Source organism: Setaria italica, chromosome IX (assembly GCF_000263155.2).
Source record: "Setaria italica strain Yugu1 chromosome IX, Setaria_italica_v2.0, whole genome shotgun sequence".
NCBI lineage: Eukaryota > Viridiplantae > Streptophyta > Magnoliopsida > Poales > Poaceae > Setaria > Setaria italica.
In genome coordinates this window covers 58436421-58460490 of record NC_028458.1, presented here as the reverse complement: position 1 = coordinate 58460490, position 24070 = coordinate 58436421, and the positions used below count along the sequence as shown (strand labels likewise).

The following is a 24070-nucleotide window of genomic DNA, read 5'->3' as shown; positions in this document are numbered from 1 at the left end:
TACGACGCAGCTCTCCATGGCGCGACACGCCCAAAACCAGCATCGACCTCGACCTCAGAAGCTGCTGCTGCTGACACAAGCGACAAGGCTCTTACGGAGCGCGGCTTCTTTGTGAACCGATCGCGTGTTCTGATCGGCTCAGGTGCGGACACCTTCCTCCACGCCAAATCCGCCCTCCTCTCTTGGAGGTAAAGTTACGAAAGCCTGAAGCAGAACATTTTTATTCTATTATATGCTCGATCGTCTAAGCTTTCCAGGAGCTGCTGCTTTTGCTAGGCACCTGGCACTGGGTTGGGCGAATGTGGAGCCTGACACGCCGGTGAAGGTGGGAACGAGGTTCTGCATCTGCTACAGGGAGCTGATGCCCTGGGTGATGCTGCCGCTGCAGATCGCCTATGTGAGCGACGGCGATGGAAGATCATCCGACAAGTCCAAGGGCACCATGTTTGCGTTCGGTAGCGGCACCCTACAAGGCCATCTGCTGGTAACCGATTCTTCCTCTCAGGCCACAGATGAACAGACGATGAGATGAACAGACGATGAGATGAACAGATGACAGCAGCAGATTTAGATTGTTGCAGGCCGGGGAGGAGCGGTTCTCGGTGGAGGTGGACGAGGAGTATCGGGTGTGGTACGAGGTGGTGTCCTTCTCCAAGCCTGCACACGTCCTGGCCACGCTCTGCTACCCGTACGTGCAGCTGAGGCAGAAGCATTTCGCGCACCGGTCAGGGCAGGCGCTCATCAACCATGTGGCCACCGCCTCCACCTCAGCACCCAACTAGTACCAGTCGATGATGTGCTTGCGCCAAGTGTGGCAGCATCATGTAGAAACTTGTTGTAATAATAGGTTGGCTTGTTTGGATCTCATCGGCACTATAGAGATGAAGCTACAAAAATTCCCCATGTCATCCAACCACTACTATTTGGATGGGGGGATGGACATTATTTATTAGGGGTACAATTATCATAATCCATGAGATCTAAATGGTCAGGATCCATGTTCTTACTATCCCGCCCACCATTCATTGCACTATTCAGATCGTTTTATAATCCCTACTCATCAGATCCAAACAGATCCTTAATCATGTACTCGATTTTGTCTTAACAAAAACATAACTCATTCCACACCATAGTTCATATAGTTTAGTTTCTCATTGCTGGACTAGGTATAGGAACGCTCCCTACATGTGCAGTGCTGGTGAGAAAAGGGGAGGAGAAAAGAGAGTCCTCAAAAAATGACGAGGACGATGTTTCCTTTTGGGCTAAAAGGTAGAAAACGAAAAGGTTGGGATGAGGGTGAGACTAACAAAGCTGATGGATGCATATCCACCCAGGTCTTGTTTAGTTGTCCAACTTTGGACAACCAAAATTAATGTAGTAACACTGTAGCGTTTTGTTTGTATTTGTGAATTATTGTCCAAATATTGACTAATTAGGCTCAAAAGATTCGTCTCGCAAAGTACAATAAAACTGTGCAATTAGTTTTTGATTTCGTCTACATTCAGTACTCCATACATGTACCGCAAGTTTGATGTGATGGGGAATCTTCTTTTTGCATAGTGCCAAAGTTGGGATTTTGGGAACTAAACAAGGCCCCAATATATTTGGGCCTGTCTACAGCACGCTCTGAATACTGGACCTCTCTCCTACACTCCATTTTTTTTCCCGTAGGATCTCACATCAATCCTTCTCTCTCCTTCTTATCTCTTTAGCATCTTCCTCCTCCGCACGCGAGAGAGGCCAACACCCGCAGGCCGCAGTCTCGGCGGCGGCGCACGCCGGCTCGCCCCGCGCTCCACTGCCTCCCCACCCGGCTCTAGCGGCGGCGACCCCGCTGGAGCCGCCGTCCTGCGCCATGGCCCCACACGAAACTCTCTCCCGGCCCCTATCCCAACCATCTTCTTCAGAAAATCCGGTAGTTGATGAAGAAGGAACCCCCTGACCCTAAAAAGCTCACCGGAGTTGACGAAGAAGGGAAGAGAAGGGAAGAGAAAAAATGTGTAAGGTAAGATAAAACACTCTTGTGATACAGCGATTCCCGTTGTGGACGACGAGGATCGCCTACCTTGTCGCTTTTCAGAAAGGGAAGAATAATGATCCTGCTGCCTTACTGATAAATAAAGAAAGATAAGAAGATGATGAGGAGACGTGTCAGGTGAGGTCAGGATGAGGTGACATGACTCACGCTGCTGCTGCTGAATGCTGATGATGATTGGTTAACAAAGCAGCAGTCTCAGGTGAGCAGGCGTCCACGTCTTCTCCTCTCTCGTCTCTGGCCCGCGCCCGGATCCATCCCATTCTCATCCTGAGCTGAGATCATGCCATATGCCAATGCCGTTGCCAGGCTAATTTGTCAGATTATCTATTTATTTACTGGAAAAAGAATTAGTTAGATTATTTAAAAGGATAATGGATGTGACAGGTACGACGGACTGATATTTCTTTAGTAGCATTTGAAATGGAAGAATGTACCGTACTCATGCCTAAAACGTGGCGGAATCAAAAGCCCTGCAGGACACCCAATGGAGAAAAAGAAAAAAAAACATGGTACATTGCAGAAATGCAGGGTGCAGGGGATGATGCCCCACGGCAACGGCAGTGCATGATTGGCGTCGTCCGTGTCCGCTTGCGATGCATGCATCATATATTTTTGGGTGGGGGGATGAACGCGGCGGCGGCGGCTCTGTCTCCTCCTGTGAAAATAGCTCTGGTTTTAGCTTTTTCTGATTCTAACTTATCTAGTTGAAAAACGTTTGGTAGTTTCCAGATGAGATAGAATGGGTTCAAAGTCCATTATGCCCTTATCCCTTTTTTCTTCTTTATTTTTTTCTCTTTCCTTCCAATTTTTTCTTTTTTTATCATTTCCTTTCTTTTTTTTCCCCTCCGTTGTTTTTCTTTTTCTCTCTCCCTAATAACTATTTCTACCTTATCCTTATCTGGTTGACGGGTCCTCCGTTATCCCGTTCTTCTCCTCTCCGCCGCCCCCATTCTGTCCTCGTCACGCTGCGAGCGGCAAATGGCTCCAGCAACGAGCGGAGCTCCGCTCCAGCCTCGGCCGTGCTGCTCCAACAGTGCCCCGCCGCGCCCCTCCCTCGTCTTGCTCTGGCCCCGCAGCGCAGTGACCAGTGGGTGGGAGGAACGGAACACCTGCCTTCCCCTCTCCTTCCTTGCTCCCATCGGTTCGGTTCCGTTCCTTCCACCGCACGGCGCTCGTGTCTTCTCCATTTCACACCTGCTCTCCTCTGCTCTGCTCCTAGCCGCCTCCACCTCCTGTCCTCCTTATAAACAGAACAGGTCGGTCTCCGCGTCGCTCGCACGCACCAGCAATCGATTCGCCCTGCCTTCCTTGTTTACCTCCTCCGCTCAGCGGCAGCTGCTTCCTTGTCAGCTCACCAGCTACCTGCTCTGCTCCACCTGCACCTAGCTTTGCTTTGCTTTGCTTGCTTACTTAGGATTCTTTTAGGATCCCCAGCAGGCAAAGGCATGTCGGCGTCGCCCGAGTTCTACAAGCCCGCCGCCCCCGCGGCCTTCACGTCGCCCTGCGCCTCGCCGCTCCCAGCCCCAGCCGGATTTGTTGGATTCGGAGCCGACGACTACTACAGCTGCCGGACGCCGACGGGCAGCGGCATCACCTACCTCAAGGAGCCCACCACGTGCCCGCCGGCGCCCAGGAAGCCTCCGGCGCCCCTGTGCAAGAAGCGCCTCTTCCACTTGCAGCAGACGCCGGAGGTCCCCCTCATCAGCGTGAGCCTCGACGAGCTGGAGCGCACCTTCCGCCCGCACCACCCACCACCAAAGGCCGACAAAAGACGCCGCTCCCTCCGCCACCCAAAACAGCAGCAGCACCGCACCTTGGATAGTAGTACTAGTGTGTCTAATTAGGAGGAAGGACCATGATCCATACTTGTCGTTGTTGTTGTTACAAGCAAAACAATGTGCTAGTAGTAGTTAGTACCCGCCAGTGTCTAAATTGTATGCTGCTCTAGCAGTAGCACCAACTGTTGTAAATCAAACTTTACTTGTGCTGTAAAATTTCGACAAACATCTTGCTGTTCGTTTACTTATTTCCTTTTTTCTGAATGCTGCTCCATGTTTTGCCGCTTCATTCAGATCAGTATGTGGAAAGCAAGGTTGGCCTGGGTCGCTAGGAATCGGACCAGGAGGCCCCGCCGAGGACTGACTGGTCACCGATGGCTGGCTTGGCTCCTACCCTACCTGAATCTGAATGAAAATGAATAGAATAGCTGCCATCCGACTTTGACCTTCCTTCCACAGCAAGCTCAACCACGACTTTGACATTTGACTCAACCACATTCATCCATCACGCGTCGTTCTCCTCTTTCGGTGCGCCTACGCAGGACAGCAAAGCCACCAAAGCCTTTCCGTCAGATGCCTTGCATTTGCAAATCTCAAACTGATTCGTCACAGATGGACGGACATAGAGAGTCCCGTCCCGTCTCAGGGGAACCAACAATCACAGGATGACAAAGGAAAAACAAAGAACAAAAGCTACATTCAATTTATTCAGGACCATACGCTACTTATTTTATGCTGGTGACTTTACAAATACTTATTTTCTATGCGGTCGCAACGGTGTCAACAACACAGATTGCTCCTTCTATGCACAATGAGCCCATTTCCACGGTTAAGCTACTATTGACAGCGGACAACAACAATTTTTTCCCCCGGGAAGGTCCATCGCCTCTTCATTGTGTTGTTCCCTGACGCCAAAGCCGGACCCAGCCACTAGCTTCTGCAGTTTATGTCAATACTTAGTACACTGCTATCTAACTCCAATGAACTTGTTCACACACAAGCACATAGAAATGCGAACCATCTCAACTGGACCTCCTATTGCTCAGCCTCCACGTATTGTTCCAAGTACTCTCTGATCATCAGCCTTTCCTCATCCGTAAGATCAGGGTTTGGGCCCGTCAAACGCTCCCTTAGTTCCTTCTCTTCATCACTCGTACCGTCCCTTGAGACCTGCACACAAGCCGCAATCTCAACTACGATATCTGATTCAACACCGTCCGCAGATTCTGGAAAGAATCTCACCTGGACAAAGTTGTTCACATGGCCGTCGGCATTCGGTTTGGTTATATTCTCATGCTCATTGCACAGCCAGTTGCCATCCACTATGTATTTGTATTCATACCGTCCTTCCTTCAGGAAACAGAGACCCAAAAGTTGTGAGATACAGCCATATGGGAAGTGTAAAGCTAACTGCTACATTTTTGTATATGGCAAGCAGTATTTTCTTTTAAAAAAACTGCAGTCATCCTCTATGCCTCCAAAAAGTCCAGTATCACTAGTACAACTTAGGATGGGATGGCCACAGCTATATTTCAATATAACTTCGTGATTAAAAGAATTATACTCACGGGCAACTCTTTCTCAAGAAACCAAGCTCCTTTCTCCTTATCATATGTCAAAGGAATTCTCTGCAAGGATGAAGCGCAAATCAATTAGACACTTAAGCATGGGATTAACTAAGAAAAACTAATTAAGATGTAGATGGTCTTGTTTAACCATCATAGCCCCCAGAGAATGTGAGGGGGCAATCATATTTGATCTATCAAAATCAGACTGTGAAACACAATTTGTGCAAGCTGATAGCAGATGGTACTGCTTATGTATCACTATTCTCTGTAATTGATGGCTCAACAGGCAAATTAGCGAGTGTATGTGATAAGATGTGAATAATCTTTTATTGGTTTTATTGTACCCGGCTGCTACGAAACGCTAACTATGGAATGCATGCAGCAAAATGAAGAATATCTGAAACCAAAATTGTTTGTCATAAATGGTTGTAACCTGCTAGCATTGTTGACAACCTGACACCCATGTACAAGTAGCTTTGTTGTCAGTACTCAGTAGTTTCCTTTTCAAATTTATGCTAATTAAATCGTGTCAATCTTAAGTATTAGCCAGGACAAGGGTCTTCCTGTTTTAGACATTGTTTCTGAGCTACAATTGCTGAAACTTAAGCCTATTAAGCAACGTTAAAATAGATATGTCCCTAATCTATTAAGCAGCTTGAACAAAGGTCTTATTCCTATTCAGCTGTCAAATGGAAATTCTTTTAACACCCAACATCTAATAAGATAAGTGAAGGGAAAACATACCTGACCCCAGCCAATGTCGAGCCCAGAAATTTCAACAGAAGACGAAGTATCATCTTCCCATTTCAAAGTGATTGTATTTTTGGATAATCCCGTCAGCTAAATAATAAGACAGTTATCGCTTAGCAGAAAAAAAATCTGTGGCTCGCCACAATATGTGGGCACATTAATCTCCCCATCATAACAACCACTGAGAGAACAGTACAGCATTCACTTACAATGTCAGCAGTTGCCAACTTAATGGCTTCCAACTTTGGAAAGGAAGCTCTTTTGCTCTACCAAAAAAAAAATTTAAAGGCTGATAAATTAACAGAACATGCAAAATAACCATGTGGTAACAGAACCAAGCCTATCAACATAAATTTACTGTAGAGAACAGATGAGCAGGACCAACAAAATTCACACAAATAGTCAATCATGGAGGTTGGTTTTCCAGTGCACATATAATAGGCATATTTATCTTTTTTTTCCTACCAAAATTTTGAACATCCGATCCGACAAATGTAAGTAGTTAAAAGTTGTATCAACTAGTTATGAATTACCTGAAGTAGCTGATGTCCTTCATTAAGACTGTACCCAAGAATCCAGAACATATAAGCGAGCTGAAATTTTACAAGTGCTCAGAGAGTCAGAGTTACAAATGAAAGCTATCAAATACCACTGCTCAAGACTGGAAAACATCAAATTGTAGCCAATGATGTTCAAGTACCATTTTCTAATTCAGTTGCATAACTTGAAATGAGAAACTAGAATCTTCAAGTTAGTGGAGACATGTTGAGGTTATTAAAGTGCTACAAAGCTGCACATTGCAGCACTTGTCTGTATGTCAGTGCACAATAGAATGATTTCTGTTTTTGTCTAGGCATAATTTTGCAATTTTGGTGGGTTGCTATTTAGTACTCTTCCAAGCCATAAGCATGGTTTTCTTAAAAAGTTTTTTTTGTTCAATATAGTTAAGTGCAACATAAGAAAAATAATGAAAACCTACCGCAGCACAACTCTAGAGAAACAAAAGGACTTGGTAAAACACAGCAAGTTGTGTCGGGAAACAAAAAGAAACAGGGCTCCATGAACCTACTGCCACAGCAGGAGCTCTTCCAAGTCCAGCAGTGCAATGAATATATGTTACGCCACCATTACAGTTGACAAGCTTGTGCAATTTGCTAACCACAGCAGGAAGCCTCAATCGCAAATCAAAAGCATCAAAATCCCTGGCGTAGTTAAACATTAGACCAGTTCAAATATGCACAGTAAAGACGACAGAAAAACAGAAATAAAAATTGGCAGTGCCATTTGATGGAAATACAAATTCTCTAATTCCTCATGAAACTATACATCTTGTAGACTTTACTATGGCCACTACACCAGTTCCTCAAGAGGAAACGGACTTAAACTATGCCAATGATGTTCGCAAAAAGTTCTTAGCCCCAAACTTCCAAATATGAAATAACAGTACTATTGCTGTTTGGGTACCTAATTTCAGCACGGCAGTGCTCAATATCTTTGAATTGTAGACAATAATCTTGAATGGCACGGATGTTGACTCCAAAATATCTGAACAAGTTGGTTGGTAAAGGAAAGAAGATATATTCCCGGAACGGAAGCATTATATGGCAGTGGAACAACAAAAAACTATTTCATTAAAATAACAAACGGACTTTTGGAAGATGTCTTGTGCTGCATACAAAATTAGACTACTGGGACAGAAGCTCATTTTCATAGAGAATGGCAACTAAGCATAAAAAGGAAGTACCCCTAGTAGTTTCTCAGTTCTAATCAGAGGTGGCATCCAATAATTCATAGCAAATTACAAAGACTGAGAGACTGTTTTCTTGTCTTTGTTGCTGAAATGGAGGGATTAACTTTACAGCCACTGAATTGGGGATTTTTTTTCCATTCTTATGTTGTGTCAATTACCTGTATCACTGACATGTGGGACCATCTGACTCGTAGAAAGTGGACCACGATGGCAAATCATGAGCCACTCATATCATAAGGTAAATTTAGTAAGTAAGCTGTCTGGTTTAGTAAATTTGAGCCCTCAAATGCAAATCATATTGATTTTTTCAAATCAAAAGAATTGTATAGGTAAGCTGATTATGCATTAAAAAATATTGATAGGATACTCAAGATCCGAATCCTGCTGCAAGCAGAATATAGTTTTGACACCAATCTTCCGAAGCTTATCAACATCAAGAGGACTCTGCACACAAATGCAGATAATTAGACAGAGGTATGAAGAGATATTTGTATCTAAAATAGGTTGGGATGAGAACCTGTAAGCAGGAGCCTACAATCAAGTCTGGGCGTATGAAATTGTAGTTCATCCCGAGCTCATGTCTGTATGTCAACGCTATAAAGGAAAACATTTCAGAAATGTTAATAGACCAAACTTACTAAAAGCACAATGTAATCACAAAAAGTAGATGGCAAGCACAATGTTAAAGCATCAAGGGGCGATACTTTTGTTGGAGGAACAACACTACATGTGAAAGAACTAGAGCACCCTTGCAAGAGCAAGTTTTGGCACACTGGACAGAGGGAAGTTAGATATGCAGGAAGTGTATAGGTGAAACAACTATTCGCAATGAGTACAAGTCCATGAAGTGGACTAAAGGAAAATGTCAAACTAGAATGGAGAGTGCGTGTTTGTTTCAAATGGTCTGATCACACTGATAGCTCACACTGCGATTGTGACACTGATATGACTCTAGGAAATCTTTTATTTTCTGGCTATCAATGCATCAGATTAGCCATTAATTTGCCCCACATCTGATAACATTACAAGTAACATAGAAGCGGACATGCATTAGGACGATGATTCTGTTTACCTGCTCCCATAGCCTGTGTCATGTTAGTGCTGTACACTTCAGACTTCTCCGTGCCCACCTCCACTGCACTGCTCTCGGCACCAGAAGTGGACGCCCCAGGTGGCTGCATCTGCCAACCAACCCGCAACATTCAACAGTTGAGCGTCACGAAATGATACCCGTAGTTACAGTAACAGTAATCGGTGATTCAGACGTTACAATCTCTATTCTCTACCCAGCCAGCATAAGAATCCCGTCGAAATCGAATCAGAAATGACAGAAGTGGTGTTAACGCTTACAGTTTTGACGGTGTTTGATCGGCGACTCCCGCCACGAACCATCGCCTAATCGCCCAAAAAAAAATTAAAAAAAATCAGAACGACCAAATCAGAAAAAAGAAAAACAGAAATCCACGGTGGGTAGAAATAAAAACTCCACGAATGGATTGGATTCGAGGCATCACCAGATTGAGCGGAGAGGGCCGCCTCATGGATCTGGATCCTACGATTGGAGGCTCCCTGAGCAAAATGAGGCAAAACGAAGGAAACCCATGAGCAGGCGAGGCATTAGCGGGGACGAATCGAAGCGGATCGAGGAGGGGGCAGCTTACTTGAGCAGGTTCTGGAGGCAGTTCATGGCTTCCCACCGCTCGTGCGCCCGGAACGGCGAGGAGGCGGAGGCGACGCGGGTAAAAATATCTGGCGAGCTCGCTCCCCACTCGCAGGCAGCGGTGGACGGAGAGGGGAGGGACGACGGGGACGGCCGGGGCGAGGAGGTGGGGAATAGTATCTGCGCAGCGTGCACCCGGTCTATTAGGCCCTGTCGTGTGGCCGCGGCCCCTCCTCGCTCAACGCCTTCTGCGGGGGCTGAGCTGCGACGGTCTATAGACTGCGTCCACGCGGGACGCCGGACCATGGGGTCCCATGACGTGGACCGCTGTGGTTTGGCTTTGGCTAAATCGAGTGGGCCCAGGTTTAGCCTTTTTGACCCGTTCTCCCCAGCGTGAAAGCGATCGGACGCCGACGGGTCAAGCACGTCCGCAGCATCGGACGGTTCAGAACTCCACACGCAGCAGCAGATCGATCGTCCCTTTTGTTGTGGATCACGTCTGGCTGCTTCTTGTTTTTCCGGCACGATGTGGTGCTGGGCTGCTGGCTGCTCGTGCTCGCCCCTTTATTTGCAGCTCCTCCTCTCATCTCATATCCTTCCAGATCGTATGCTCAGCTTGTCGGTATTTTTTTTAGCCAGAAGAGAGAAGAGATCTAAAACTAAAATATTGTATACTCAAAAGACATTATCCATCTCTAGAGTTGAGTGCAGTGGCTAAATCAGTTCTGTGGATTTGATATGGAATTTTGTCATCTCTTATATCGCATAATATTTTAAGATGTTGCTTATCCGTGTGTTTTGGAAGTGCATGTCCAGGGGGTTTATAAAAAAAATTGATGAAAACATGTACATTTCTCTTCGAATGTGCTAAAATTGCCGTGGAAGGAGGTGTCTATTTACATGCAAACATACTTGAAATTTTGAAAATATTATACTTTTATCTTTTGAACATTTTTAAAAAAATGATTCATGGATTCAAATGCATCGTTCGAAATTTCTCACACAAAGCCAGTGGTAGTTATTTTTCCTCAAAACCTAACCAAAAAGTGTAGAAAGATTTTACACCCCATACATCTACTGGGATATTGTTACGCTTGCACACTGAGCTTCTCTTCTCCAACACTAACTTTGGTAACTTTACTTAATCCCTCCCACGGCCAGGAAGATGCACCAAATCAGTAGCTGGAGAGCACCAACAAATTCCTTGGCACATCTTCTTTAATTAAATTATTTGAAAAAAAGAGGAATGAATCCAAGCGGTCCAGGGTTCCTGTCACATCGGATATTTAGATACTAAAAGTATTAAATATAGGTTAATTACAAAACCAATTGCATAACCACAATTAGTTTTATAATTAGTTCGCACTTAGTTCTTTTAATTGATATTAAATATCTGATGTGACTTAAACTAAAATTAGTTTATAGATCCAAACACTTCTGATATAAGGAAGGGGGGGAGGGAGGGAGAAGGAAGAGGGGAAAGGTTTGCTCTGCCAAGTTGAGTTGAGCATGCTGTGCTCTGTCTCTGGTCATCACCAAACACCAACTCATGACGCCCCAAAGCTGAGAGCACAGCCTCAGCAGCTGTTGTGTCAGCTCCGCCCGCGCCCCTCCGCCATGAGAGATCCCAAGCCGAGGAGAAGCCAGGCAGCTCCCACCCTCGCCGGCAAGCTGCGCAAGCACTCCACCTGGCTCCTTCTCCTGCTGTGGTTCGCCCTCTCCCTCTACCTCTTCATCTCCGCCACGCCGTCCGCCACCGCGCCGCTCCGGCGCTCCGCCTTCCTCCGTTCCAAGGCCCGCGCCCTCTCAGCCACCACCGCCGGCGCCGCGCCCCCCGTCCGGATCTACGTCTACGACCTCCCCGCCCGCTTCAACCGCGACTGGGTGGCCGCCGACGCGCGGTGCGCGCGCCACCTCTTCGCCGCCGAGGTGGCGGTGCACGAGGCATTGCTGGCCTACGCCGGCCGCGCCGCGCGACCCGAGGACGCCGACCTCTTCTTCGTGCCCGTCTACGTCTCCTGCAACTTCTCCACGCCCAACGGCTTCCCCTCGCTGTCGCACGCGCGGGGGCTGCTCGCCGAGGCCGTCGACCTCGTCCGCAGCCAGATGCCGTACTGGAATCGCTCCGCCGGAGCCGACCACGTCTTCGTCGCCTCCCATGACTTCGGCGCCTGCTTCCATCCCATGGTCAGTGACTTCTTCTGTATGGATTCGTTTGTTGCGGTGGTTGCGTGATGTGCTCGCGCACCTAAATTTATTGCGTGCAAATAGGAGATTGTAGGAAGCAAGTTACCAGCTGCTTGCTCGCTGGCTTGTAAATGCCATAGACCAGCTGCCATTCGTCTTTGGGATCGATCACTACGGATTTTGGAATGCAGCTTACCTAGTTCTGAATCCTAAACCGATACTGATTGAGTTCATTCAATTCTTGCCAAATTGAGCATATGCCATCTAATTTCTCACCCCAAATTTATGGAATTCATCTTGTGCTATCACGATGGAACTCAGTTTGCAATTTAATTCAACAAACACAGCTTGTCATCTCTGCTTATTTAAGGGAACTGGCTGTTCCACTAAACAAAATTTCTTCTTTTTAACTAGGAGGATGTAGCCATTGCCGATGGCATACCGGCGTTCCTGAAGAGGTCCATCCTGCTACAGACATTTGGTGTTCAGGGCCATCACGTATGTCAGGAGGTGGAGCATGTGGTCATCCCACCTCATGTGCCACCGGAGGTGTCTCGTGAGCTACCGGAGCCGGAGAAGATGCAGAGGGACATTTTTGCCTTCTTCAGGGGCAAGATGGAGCTGCACCCCAAGAACATTAGTGGCCGCTTCTACAGCAAGTAAGCATACACCGCAAACACTTCTCTTTTAGTCGCCTCATCTAGCATTTATCCCATAATGACGTGTAAGGGAATTGATTTTAGGGTCATTCCTAGGTTCTGCCCCATTATCCACAATAGTTCAATTTTCATCAATACTTGTACATATGAATAGCAATATCTTGAACATAAACTGAATATGACTTTAATACCTTCTCCTTATAACAGGAAGGTGAGGACTGAGCTACTTCAACATTATGGTCGCAATCACAAGTTTTACCTTAAGAGAAAGCGGTTCGACAACTACCGATCAGAAATGGCTCGGTCACTGTTCTGCCTCTGCCCGCTGGGATGGGCCCCATGGAGTCCTCGGCTTGTGGAATCAGTCCTTCTCGGCTGCATACCCGTCATAATTGCTGATAACATACGGCTTCCGTTCCCTTCTGTCCTTCGGTGGCCAGAGATCTCATTGCAGGTCGCCGAGAAGGACATAGCCAGTCTTGAGATGGTGCTCGACCATGTTGTGGCGACCAATTTGACCACAATACAGAAGAACTTGTGGGATCCAGTGAAGCGGAAGGCACTGGTTTTCAACCATCCAATGGAAGTGGGAGATGCTACATGGCAAGTGTTGAGGGAGCTTGAGGTTTTGCTAGACCAGTCTCAGAGGAGGTATGTTGGATCCTGGAGGTGAAGACCAGAGAGGATCCGTTTGTCTAATCTGTTGCAGCTGTGCAACTATTGTACATGACCACATGCCACCCAACTGGCAACATCGACAGCCAGTCGAGACTTGAGCCTGAGATCTACTTCTGACATAGATTTTTCTCGCCAGAAATTCAGAATACGAATCTCAAACCAGAGGTCCACTTCTGATGTTTTTTTCTCGCCAGAAATTCAGAATATGAATCTCAACCAGAGTTCTATTTCTTATGGATTTTTCTCGCCAGAAATTCAGAATACCAATCTCATATGAGAGATCTGGACCTTCATTAGTCAATGGGGATGCTAGCTCAACCTGCATTGGCTGGTTGCCTGGTTGGTGCCTGACTAGAGATCCCAATCTCGGGGTGACAAGTTGACCAACTCTGTGTGTATAGGGAAATTGTTTACTCATTTGTTTATTCTTTGAGAAGTGGGAAGAGCCTGCTTTTCTTGCCATAGGAAGAACATGTTCATGTATTTTCTGGTTGTACACTTGTAGAGTTGCTGGGCTGTTCCAACTACTAGTATTATGCTAGTTAAATTCTTGTAAATGGAAGGGTGCCCAAGAATGTATTGGTGATTGAACTATAACCAGAAGCAATCTGCTATTGGAAGCCAGTGAAACATGGCCAGGATCTATTCTTTGCAATTTTCAGCAGCGATTGTCTTGTTCACAGGGAAAAATTATGCTGTGGCCATTTTAACTTTCTGAATTCAACACAAATAAGTATCAGAACTATGACAGAAAGATATGTTTTATTGTTCACCAATCCTTAGCCCGTTTGTAACCATCTCAACAGCGCAAGTTTCGACAGTTCATATATACCACAACTCGAGAAATGGACACAGCAGAGAAAACTACACCTAAAGTCCAAACAAAAGCAACAACTAGATTTTTCTTGGGCTGTATTTGGAGCTTCCCTTCTAGAATTAAGTTCGATTCCACAGTATCAATAAGGCAGTAACTAAAGGAACACTTCGTCCATCAGCAGCCCATACTAGACATAAGAAAAAAATTGCTGCAACAGTATTTTGGAAACAGAGAAGAAAAATTGTGGCCAAAACAGTGTAGCAGGATAGCAGCACGCCTGAGCGAGTGAACATGTGCAGATTTACCCAGGTAAAAGGGATAATTTTTGCAAATATTTTTTCCCACATTGCTTTTGCAACAAGATTGAACAATAAAAAGGATATAAACTCTTTCATGAATGCCACAAAGATTAATCGAAAAAAAAACGTTTGTGATAAATGGTAGAAATATGCATGCATGTTGTGGAGAGTGAATAAAACTGCAGCCAGTAGACAAGATGTGAATGCCCATAGGTTGATGGAAGCAAAACATTACCAAGCATTCTAAATGCGGTTTACAGTTTACATGCCACAAATGACATTAACTGTTATTCACTGGAACAATTCACGCAGCGCCATTGTTGATCCACCCAATGGAGACATGACATCTTATCAATCTGTAGTATTCGTAAAGTATAAACTGGTAGCTTGTTGATAGCGTTCAATTTCTTGGAACGCATCGAGCAACATCTGCCATGAGTTAAAGTACTCAAGAGCATACACCCTTGCATGGAGTGTCCTTGCAGCGGCAAACGGGCCTCCCTGAAAGTTCCCATCCATTAAACCCACGTTCTAGGACCATGATGTTCTTTACCCCTGAATCTTCCTTGGCCTCTGATAGATAGTCATGGAACATCTGTGCACAGGATGGGCCCCGCACCTGCAGTTTGAGGGAACATGTTACATGAAAAATGAGCAGCAGTGACTCAAATTGAAAGGTGATTTTGTGATTGAAAAACACAGGTGATATAACATGTACTAGAATTCAGGAGGAAGAATGAATATGTGGTGTGTTTCTCTTGATTTCCCTTTGTGACTGACATTGCAGTTGGTGGATCACCACAATCAAGTCTATTACCAAGGAGGGTTTTTTCCTTTTTCCAATCAAAATGAGGCACCGAAACCTATGGTTATGTTGACCATATAAATCACTGAAATTTTTTAATTTAGCCTCCTCATGATTTGTCTAAGTACAACTATCTGCTGCCCCCTTATGCATTTTTTTCTTGCACCGCCCCTGAAAGCGGGAACCAATTAAGGGTATAATAAAGCTAACCTTGATATATATTCTGCAACTGCGAACAGGGTTGGAATTACAGTAAACATGTCAAATTGAAACCTGATGAAAGCTGTGCCCTTCGTTAGCTTTCTTTCACGAAGTTCCCCATATATGCTATCTAACTTTGGGGAATGCAGCGCTAAGGCCTTGAACCGCGACCACGTCAACATGACGACCAACTCGAGGGAGGGAGGCAGTGAGCGACTACATGGCACGAAACATTTTGAGAGCCACGAGAGCAGGGAAACTAACTAGATCCACTTCCCCAGCACCTTCCCATCTTCTTTTGAACTCGTCACCAAGTTGCGAGCAAGCTGCTGCATACATAAACGGAGAAACAGGGGGTGCAGCGGAGGAAGAGAAGGGAGGGAGCTTCACCTTGCTGAGTGCGCAGTGGAAGACAAGGGTCTCCTTGGCCCCGGTCGCCTGGGCGAGGTCGGGCATCCGCTCCGTGAAGGTGTCGCTGGCGTAGTGGTGGGAGCCGGCGATGTGGCCGTCGTAGCTCCTCTCCTCGTCCCTGACGTCGACGATGGCGACGCGGGGATCGCGGGCCATGGACACCAGCTGCGCCGCCGACACGTAGGACACGCCCCTCCGAGCCATTGTCCGGCCGCCGGAACTGGGGAACCCCCGGCGCCGGAGGAGATTGGGGGGCGGCGTCGCGGCGAAGGGAAGGGAAAGGGAGGGGGAGGTTCTTGGTTGGCAATATTTTTTTACACATGCCCCCCCCTGGAGCGACGTTGTGTTTTTCAGCGTACGATTTAGTTGGGCCGGGCCACAGATTGTTTTTCAACCCTAGCGCTTCCCTCTGACCGAACCTGGGTGGGTGGGCTCCCAACCGGGAGACGCACCACTGTGCTACAAGTGCGGAGAAGGGCCCACCACGGAGCATCTCTGCGACGACTGCAGCCATCACCAGGTTCTGCTCAACGGAATGCAGAGATAGCTCGACAGAATGTAGAGGTAGCGAGTGACCATGGTGTTCGCTGTGATGATTCCTCTCGTCATGGGCGCTCTGTTCTACTTTAGTATCTTCTGAAAAACAAAAAAAAAATTGAACGTTCTAAAAAACAAATTCATCTGTCTTTACTCCATACATGGTCCTTTATCATGTTAGAGTGCGCACTAAAGTCCACGACAACAGGATTTTAGGCTTTACTCAACCCAAAAGATTAGCCCACCATCAATTTTCGATTTTGGTGAGCATGTTGTCATATGACAAAAACACCTGCCTCTCGCCTTTATAAATAAATTAAATTAAATTGAGGTATTGATATCTTTTTCATAATTTTCATTGAAAATAAGAAATCAAGAAACGAGGACCAAAAAAATTAGAAAACAGAACATTTTGAGTAAGTCCAGCCCAGCAGCCCAGCCCGATGCCCACGCAGCAAAAGTCCCGAGGATCTTTTTCGTGGACAACGTTTGTGATTGTGTATTCATTATGGTATGATGAAGTTTTGGATTTGCAGTTCTCAGGGAATGTAGTCTTGGTTGCTCTACTTGCGTTGCGTGCTTCTGTCTCCGATACATCCGCGGTGATACATTGCATCCTCGAAGTGAATTGATGAACCGATGATACGCCACTCTTGAATAATAAAATGTTGCCTTTTATTGCATTGCTGAGCTATATCTGTATGTATTACCCACTTCCACAACTACTGGAGTAGTACTCTGTTAATCTCTCTGATTTCAGCCGTACGTAAGTACTTGCTTCATCTTGGCTGTAGCCGCAAGCCTCTGCAGTTGCTTGTTGGGACAGTCAGCTGCTTGTTTCTTTGCCTTGCATTGCCTTTGAAATTCAAACAGAACATATGAAAGATTGATCTGTTAGGGTACTAGTGCTACTAGGACTGAGATTCATTTCGTTTTGCCTGTTCGTGATGATGGATCCATCTGCTGGAATGCAGTTGCATCCCCTGTGGGCACGTCTATGGCAGATCCTGCCTGGAGGCATTGCTGGCTCGATGCGGGGGCACCGCAGCTAAGGTACCAAAAAATGCATGCTTTTTTCCCCCTACTTGTTCGCTCTTCATCAACTAGATCTAGTACTCATGAATATATCTTGGCATGCAGTGCCTTTCGTGCGCGAGAGAGTTCAAAGTCGAGGACATGCTCAACCTGTACCTGCGGCACACACGGAGGAGCAGATGATCAGGGACGACGCCACCCTTCAACAGGTTCACATTTTGTTTTCTTCATCAGCTTAATGAAATCAAGCTCACATGGGATGAATCGAGTAATAAATGCATTATGCAGGCAGCAAGAATGCAGGTTCCAACTGAAGGCCAACAAGAGGCGGCATGGCAGCAAACTGTGGCTGCCATGGCTGCAGAGGCTCATCAGAGAGCAGAGCTGGCTCGCAAGAGAGTTGGGCTAGCTCGGGAGATGGAGGAGGTAGCTCGAGCTCTCAAGATCGTAACTAATCTGCGGCGTACTATACCTCTTCCGGTGATATCTATGCACACTCACTTGCTGCATTTGTAGATCGAGCTAAGCTAGCGACCACTAACTAATTCAGCGCTAGTGTGCGTGCTTGATCGATGTAATCGCTTGGTAGGATCTGAAAATGTGATGCTATCTGCTCTGGTGGCGATATGATTCTTCTCTACGTACTGCGCCTTATCTGTTGGATAATGATCTTTTGTGGGCAGCATATATATAAGGATTGGTGATATCGTTGGTCTCTTACTCTCTTAGTAGGCTAATGGTCTGAATTTTCGCATTTAAATACAGTTATCTGCTGCCTGGTTTGTGGAGTTTTGTTTATTTTATATTCTTCATCAAAGAAATATATCAATCATGGACGAGCAGCTCAATTGGTCTTGAATGTGCTAGGCGAGAAGCTTATTAGCTTGCTGCCCAATTCAGCAAGCGGTCCCTGATGAGGCTGCTGCAATGGGGATGTGGTTGCCTTGATCAACCAAGGGATTGTTCAGCGGCGGCTTGGAATGGAAGGCCATCGAGGTCAAGCAGCAGTCGTTGCTTGGGACAGATGAGGGCAAATCCTCAATGGCCTGCTTTGAATCCGTGTGTAAGCAGCTGCGTGGCATGGCCTGCGCCGCCGGCGAAGCAAGCAGGTGCATGGCGGCAGTGAAGCAGGCAGGCCGTTGGCTGCAGCCGAGTTGCGGAGTTCAATATGTACATGCATCTGGACGGCACAAGATGAGGCCGCACCACAGCAGCAGCAGGAGGATCGGATCCTGATCCTGCCGCGATATATATGATGGACCGACGTGAGGCGGCGAGCGTGGCATGGAGTAACGTGGCGGAAGTTTGGAGGAAGCGGGCAGACGAGGCTCGGAGGAATCGGACTGCTAGGGAATTAGTTACCCAGCCAAGGAGAAGATGGTAAGCCATTGAGCTCACAAAGTGCAGGCTGAACTGGATGCATGGATGACGGCCCATGAGTCCTGAGCACGACAGATGTAGCCCATGAGTGTAGAGAATAGGCCCATATGGCCTTTCAGCTTCCGGGAGGTTCTCGTGTCTGATCCCGATTCCACCACGACCCTTCCTGCCTCTGCCTCCTCGGCTCCTCCTGAAAGTATCCGTTCCGTTCCCCTTGGTCCTTTCCTTTCGAACTCGTCTTCCCCCTTCGCCTGCGCCGCCACACCATGCCGTCACGCTCCCGTGCCAGGGGGCGGACGCTGCAGCCGGTTGTGCTGGACGATCTATTAGAGGGTGTCTTCGACGTCGACTACGGCGAAGCGGACCTGGAGGGGGGCGAGGGCGAGGAGGAGTCCGATGATGACGGAGGCTCGGAGGAGGAGGACGGTGAAGGATCCAGCGACGACGACGATGAGGAGGAGGATGATGAGGAGGAAGAGGAGGAGCAGGAGAGGGAACATTTTGTCGAGGGAGGGCCATCCACCCGAGCTAGGGTTTCCGCGGTGGCGGCTGCCGACGCCGCGGCGGAGAGGGCGACCACGCCCACCTGCCCCGTCTGTATGGAGCCATGGGCTTCCCAGGGCCCGCATCGGATCAGGTGAGCAACGCCGCCTTTTCATTCTCCCGCAATCTTTCTGTTTGTTTGTTCCCCATTGTGGACACATTCCTATCTCTGACAACAAACTTCTTGACTTAATGGTTGCTGTGATGAAAATTCAAATTAATGACTAACTGTAGCTCATTCTTGATTCATCCACAGGACATGAATACAAACGGCTTGGCCATGTGTGTTTTTTCTTTTCCATTTCGAATAGGCCAACTCAACATTTTCTGAGAATGCAGAATTGCACATTAAAAAAAATGCTATTCACGGCAACGATTTCTTCAACTTGAATACGTGTTTCCTCATATCTGATTATCCTGTCTGCAATGGACAATGGATATGATCTGAAATGCCTAACTTTGTGCTACACCCTGTAGCTGTATCCCGTGCGGGCATGTCTACGGGAGATCTTGCTTAGAGAGGTGGTTGACCCAGCGTGGGAATCGAAGTGCAACGGTGTGTATGTTAGATGGCTACTTTAATTACTTTGGTGACGGTTCCCTCTCCAGGAGATATCATTCTCCATGATTTGAAGTTTTCCCTTCGTTGTATTTCAGTGCCCTCAGTGTAGCAAAAGGTTTAAACAGAAGGACATCATCAATCTCTATGCACCAGAGGTCACCGCTCCAAAAAATGAACTTGAAAAGGTTAGATCGGTTGTTTTACTTTTGGCAAAATAGGCAGTTTGGTCCCTGAACTTTACACCAAGGGTCAAGTTCGTCCTTCAACTTTCAAATCGGTCAATTTAGTCCTTCAACTTTCATTTTGACATGTGCTCATATGAATCAAATTTTGACATGCAAAATGTATGTAATCATATTCTTTCATGATATACACAATTTAATGTATGTTCATACTCTTAAGTTGACATGTACTCGTATACTCGTGGCACGGTATACATGCTCCATGTACGTATTCATACTCTCTCAGTAAATATATCTATGCTCATACTTATATATTTTGGATAATACTGTTAATTCCGGTGGAATGAGGAGAGGGAGGAGGAGCCAAGGGCAAAAATGACTTTTCGCATTAGTTTCATGCTAATATAGAGCTCCATATCAGCACAAGGACATGTTTGATCCAAAAACAAAAGTTGAGGGACTAGATTGGCCATTTTGGAAGTTGAGGGACGAACTTGACCCTCGGTGCAAAGTTCAGGGACCGAAATGGCTATTTTGCCTTTACTTTTCCTCTGGAAGATTTCTTGAGCGTGGACTGAAGTTTGTTCCAACTCTCCAGGAAATTTCATATTTGAGGGAGAGAAATGATTCCCTGGAGAATAAGGTGATTAGTTTCATTAAGGCATCTACCAGGCCATCCAGCTTCTAGCCTTACATTCCTTTTCATATCTGGAGGTTAGGATTGATAACTTTTCTAACTTGTGTGTTTTCTTGTCATAGGTTTTGCACCATGATAAATTGTTTGAGGAGATGACCAAGGTATGTCTACCCATCCTTGGCTGCTTGTTTCTCTATTCAAACTCTGAAGCAATCACACTTGTGTGAATCTGTAGTGCACAAAAGGTGTTGCTCACAGAACTTATTTATACACATGCCTACCCAGCTTGCTTGGGACCAAAGGCTTCTTGTTGTTATTGTGATATTGGATGTTTATCATTGTGAACCAAGACATCTCCTATAATGTGCTCTTTCTTTGTTGTCTGTCTCCGTGCCAGGAAAAATTGCAATAGTTGTCAATTTACCTAAAACTTACTGTCACCTTGCAGAGGCAGATTGTTCTGGAACAGGGAATAATAGATGCTGTTAGCTTAAAGAGACAGGTAATTTTAGTTAACTGGTCGTTGATTAACCGTCATGTGGTATAGCTCAAAGATTCTCTTTGTTCCTCTGTGAAGAAAGTGGCAGAGCATTCAGATAGAGCTGTACATCTGGAGCCATCTACCTCGGCCACTGTAAGCTTTTGCTCACAGGTATTTGCTATCAGCTGTAGACTTTATTTCAAACTAATTACGATCCTTAGTTTTAGTGTCCTATAACCTGTTTTTACTTTAGTTGTTAGTGTGCACTTCATGCTTTAACCATGATTCTTATCTTGTGTGTTTGCTGACCTGATCAATTACTTGGAAACACTGGAATTTTCGTTAGGCTGAGCTGATTACTTTTTACATTATTTGTTTACATGCTACGGTTTACATGTTGATTAAACGCATGGCAAGAATAACCTATCTCAGTTTTGCTACTTTCACTTGGAAGCAAGCTTTATTATTGCTGCCTCATACTGTTGTGATGTATTTTATACATGCATCCATTTGCCAGCACATGCTCATGAAATATATCACTGAATATTAATTATCATGTCTCATGTATTTGTTGAGGTTTGACTTCATGGCTTTAAACTTTAAAGAGTAATTAAAGTATCTTGATGCAACTACAGTAAATAGTTACTAAAGTCAAGACTCATACTTCAGGGTATTTATAGAGCCAGCCCCCTTGGATTATCTAATTGTTTGATTTTTCCCTAATAATGCTATACAAATTGTTTGATTCCCGATTGTCAGTGATTCACTCATTTCTGTTTTCATCCCAAATTGAATTCCTGGCATTGGTTTAATTGTTAACCTTGTTCAGTATGAATTATTTTTGGATGGAGCTCGAGTCATCGGCATAGATGCATCTAACCAAATAATACTTGCTTCTGGGAGGGCAGCTGCTGTAGGTGCTGAACATGTTATTACCAAGGTATATAATTTAAATTCTACGCGATGCCAGATGAACTGTAGAACTTGTGCTTATCACCTTGGGATTTTACAACATTCCCTTTATTGTAAATTTTTTATGCCAACAGATTAGCATGGGTTCTGCTCATGAACCGTTCAAAGTCCACCTTCCTCCCGATACCAAAGCTATTAGGGATATGTGTATCCTTCCTGGTGGCTCTGCTATTTTTACATCAGTAGGAAGGAAGTTATCACTTTTCAGGTTTGTCTTGAATTTTGGGATAGTTATTGTTCCTGCTGTTTTTTTCCCAAATAATTGCTTGATATGTGTTCTACCATAGTTCTTTCTAACACTTCTCATGATGTATTTTGATACCAGCATGACAACAGACAGTGTCGTCCTTCAGTGTGATTTGCCGGTAATTATCTCACCTTGCTAATCTAAACACTTGCACAATGCTACTTTTTATTATACGAAGGTCCCTGTAAGATATATTGTTTGATACATTTTTATTTAACCTTTTTGGAATTTGGTAAATGAAAACATACATGGTGTTGATGGAGCTGGTCTAGTGCTACTTAGTTATTTTGTCACAATGAAACATACTACATCAATTATTTGACTCTCACGAGGCCTATACAATTTATGAGAGAATAAATATTGGTGGGGACTTCCCCCTTTGATCTTTCCATTTTTTTAAAAAAAACTACAGTAGAGTATTTGGCAGTCTTGAATTTTTCCCCCCACCTTGATGGAACCTTACTGGATGAGACTTTGGATAGGCAAATTAGGTGAAGCACATACATATATTCTACCTAATTTTACTCTCTGTGTCACTATACTGTACAGGTCCCTGGTTGGTCGTGTTCAGCAGATGTATCTAGTTCACGTCATATTTATGCTGGTTTGCAGGTTAATCTTTCAACATATCATCTTAAGCTCCTTATGATTTGCAATGTTTTAATTGAATCGATTTGTTTACATACTGCAGAACGGCATGCTTATGGTCTTTGATGTCCGTCAAACTACAAGACCCTTGCATTCTATGGTGGGGCTTTCTACGAATCCGATTCATACGCTCCACTCTGTCATTGATAATAATGGTTGCAGGAAGATTCTTTCAGCTTCCGCTGTAGGTCCCTGCATGTGGGATGCTGACAACAATCAAAGCAGGTATCTGACATCGTTCGACAGCATAGAATCGTGTAGTTTGTACTGATGGCAATTAATTTTTATCTAGGAAGTGCATTTATGTTTTCAGGTCCATGAATTGTGGGTTCTCATCTTTGTTCTGTTGGTTATCTTTCAGGCCGCATTTGCTAACTGAGATGGACAGTCAGCGTGTATGCATTTCCCTTGCATGTGCCCCTCCATCAAGCGATGTTTTGGTGGCTTCCTTCCGGCCCAAAGTTGAGGCATCAGAAGATGCTACTGCATCTCAGGTGTATCTATCACAGACGCCAACACGCCCTGTTGGTTCAGGAAAATTGGGGCATCATGCCCTTGTCAGGAGGACAGGTAATGCATCCTTCACCGAAGGCCCAACATGCTATGCCAACGTAAGTGAAGTACGCATGTCAAAATCAGCAATCATACCTTATGGAGACAATCAACATCTCTTCGCCTACGGGGATGAGTCGCTGCATGGGGTCCGGACGTGGCAACTACCTTCGTTTGTGATTCATGCCGATCTTTGCGCCCACCGGCAGCCGATCCTTGATTTAAGGTATGCGGAAAGCTCAGGTGGAGGGAGGTACCTTGGATGCTTAAGCGAGGAAAAGTTGGAGGTCTTCAAAATTAGTTAGCATGTCAGGGAGCATAGCTTTAGTGTACTTGATTAGCCTTTTGGTAGCTCGGCTCGGCAGTGATAGCTAACATAGTACTAGTTTGTACAGAAGAAAGTCTTTTGCTGTGTACAGGTGGTGTTTCTGAAAGGAGGAACGGCATCTTGTTTTACACTTGTATATGCTGAGCTGTTTCAGCAGCGCAGTTATAATTATTTTTTTCTGGTATGGTCAATCCACAGCTCATGCTTATCGGTGTTAAAGTTGTGAGGATTAGCCAAGTTGTGATGCAATTTTTAAGTTGGGGAAATGAAACATCAGGCTGGATTGGAAGTTAAGTTGGGTGATACTTGTGCCACTTAAATCAATTTGATCATGTGCGGCAGTGCGTGTAAGAGAAGCAACAACA

The 24070-nt window shown here is 45.5% G+C and overlaps 6 protein-coding genes across 6 annotated transcripts; 4 read left to right on the top strand and 2 right to left on the bottom strand.

Moving 5' to 3' along the window:
• On the top strand, window positions 1-1009 carry LOC101778810 (UPF0548 protein At2g17695; the record flags this gene model as incomplete). The annotated part of the gene is made up of 3 exons (XM_004987163.2): window positions 1-188; window positions 277-484; window positions 582-1009. Coding segments are annotated over 3 exons (597 nt in total), but the record flags the coding sequence as incomplete, so codon positions are not given.
• Window positions 1010-2952: 1943 nt separating this feature from the next.
• On the top strand, window positions 2953-4064 carry LOC101759736 (cyclin-dependent protein kinase inhibitor EL2). The gene has a single exon (XM_004985994.4). The coding sequence runs from the start codon at window positions 3484-3486 to the stop codon at window positions 3880-3882; it is 399 nt and encodes a 132-aa protein (XP_004986051.1). The 5' UTR covers window positions 2953-3483; the 3' UTR covers window positions 3883-4064.
• A 426-nt stretch (window positions 4065-4490) lies between these two features.
• On the bottom strand, window positions 4491-9706 carry LOC101759330 (phosphoglucan phosphatase DSP4, amyloplastic). The gene is made up of 15 exons (XM_004985993.4): window positions 9546-9706; window positions 9399-9453; window positions 9235-9279; window positions 8957-9065; window positions 8402-8478; window positions 8252-8328; window positions 7599-7679; window positions 7204-7336; window positions 6668-6727; window positions 6344-6400; window positions 6129-6224; window positions 5385-5444; window positions 5059-5166; window positions 4835-4986; window positions 4491-4753 (listed from the first exon to the last, which is right to left on the bottom strand). The coding sequence occupies exons 1-14, from the start codon at window positions 9569-9571 to the stop codon at window positions 4852-4854; spliced, it is 1119 nt and encodes a 372-aa protein (XP_004986050.1). The 5' UTR covers window positions 9572-9706; the 3' UTR covers window positions 4491-4753; window positions 4835-4851.
• Window positions 9707-11001: 1295 nt separating this feature from the next.
• Window positions 11002-13729, top strand: LOC101758931 (probable glucuronosyltransferase Os03g0107900). Its single transcript, XM_004985992.3, has 3 exons — window positions 11002-11731; window positions 12146-12390; window positions 12598-13729. Exons 1-3 carry the CDS (start codon window positions 11054-11056, stop codon window positions 13061-13063), a joined length of 1389 nt encoding a protein of 462 aa, XP_004986049.1. The 5' UTR covers window positions 11002-11053; the 3' UTR covers window positions 13064-13729.
• A 625-nt stretch (window positions 13730-14354) lies between these two features.
• Window positions 14355-15947, bottom strand: LOC101758526 (arsenate reductase 2.2). The gene is made up of 2 exons (XM_004985991.2): window positions 15581-15947; window positions 14355-14803 (listed from the first exon to the last, which is right to left on the bottom strand). The coding sequence occupies exons 1-2, from the start codon at window positions 15803-15805 to the stop codon at window positions 14633-14635; spliced, it is 396 nt and encodes a 131-aa protein (XP_004986048.1). The 5' UTR covers window positions 15806-15947; the 3' UTR covers window positions 14355-14632.
• Window positions 15948-18731: 2784 nt separating this feature from the next.
• On the top strand, window positions 18732-23907 carry LOC101758114 (E3 ubiquitin-protein ligase RFWD3). The gene is made up of 13 exons (XM_004985990.3): window positions 18732-19190; window positions 19574-19652; window positions 19754-19843; window positions 20439-20483; window positions 20600-20638; window positions 20926-20979; window positions 21055-21129; window positions 21788-21898; window positions 22005-22138; window positions 22256-22295; window positions 22727-22789; window positions 22869-23050; window positions 23187-23907. The coding sequence occupies exons 1-13, from the start codon at window positions 18820-18822 to the stop codon at window positions 23680-23682; spliced, it is 1779 nt and encodes a 592-aa protein (XP_004986047.1). The 5' UTR covers window positions 18732-18819; the 3' UTR covers window positions 23683-23907.
• The last annotated feature ends 163 nt before the right edge of the window (window positions 23908-24070 follow it).

Bases quoted from the DNA above. Each gene is read 5' to 3' on its own strand.
- LOC101759736 (XM_004985994.4), top strand. From the start codon at position 3,484: ATGTCGGCGTCGCCCGAGTTCTACAAGCCCGCCGCCCCCGCGGCCTTC.
- LOC101759330 (XM_004985993.4), bottom strand. From the start codon at position 9,571: ATGAACTGCCTCCAGAACCTGCTCAA. The intron at 8,329-8,401 runs GTTCTCATCCCA...ATTTGTGTGCAG, and splicing joins TTGTAGGCTCCTGCTTACAG to AGTCCTCTTGATGTTGATAA. The intron at 6,225-6,343 runs GTAAGTGAATGC...CTTATTATTTAG, and splicing joins AGTTGGCAACTGCTGACATT to CTGACGGGATTATCCAAAAA.
- LOC101758931 (XM_004985992.3), top strand. From the start codon at position 11,054: ATGCTGTGCTCTGTCTCTGGTCATCACCAAACACCAACTCATGACGCC. The intron at 11,732-12,145 runs GTCAGTGACTTC...CTTTTTAACTAG, and splicing joins GCGCCTGCTTCCATCCCATG to GAGGATGTAGCCATTGCCGA. The intron at 12,391-12,597 runs GTAAGCATACAC...TCCTTATAACAG, and splicing joins AGTGGCCGCTTCTACAGCAA to GAAGGTGAGGACTGAGCTAC.
- LOC101758526 (XM_004985991.2), bottom strand. From the start codon at position 15,805: ATGGCTCGGAGGGGCGTGTCCTACGTGTCGGCGGCGCAGCTGGTGTCC. The intron at 14,804-15,580 runs GTGAAGCTCCCT...CTCAAACTGCAG, and splicing joins TCCACTGCGCACTCAGCAAG to GTGCGGGGCCCATCCTGTGC.
- LOC101758114 (XM_004985990.3), top strand. From the start codon at position 18,820: ATGCCGTCACGCTCCCGTGCCAGGGGGCGGACGCTGCAGCCGGTTGTG. The intron at 21,899-22,004 runs GTATATAATTTA...TTATGCCAACAG, and splicing joins CTGAACATGTTATTACCAAG to ATTAGCATGGGTTCTGCTCA. The intron at 22,139-22,255 runs GTTTGTCTTGAA...TTTTGATACCAG, and splicing joins AGGAAGTTATCACTTTTCAG to CATGACAACAGACAGTGTCG.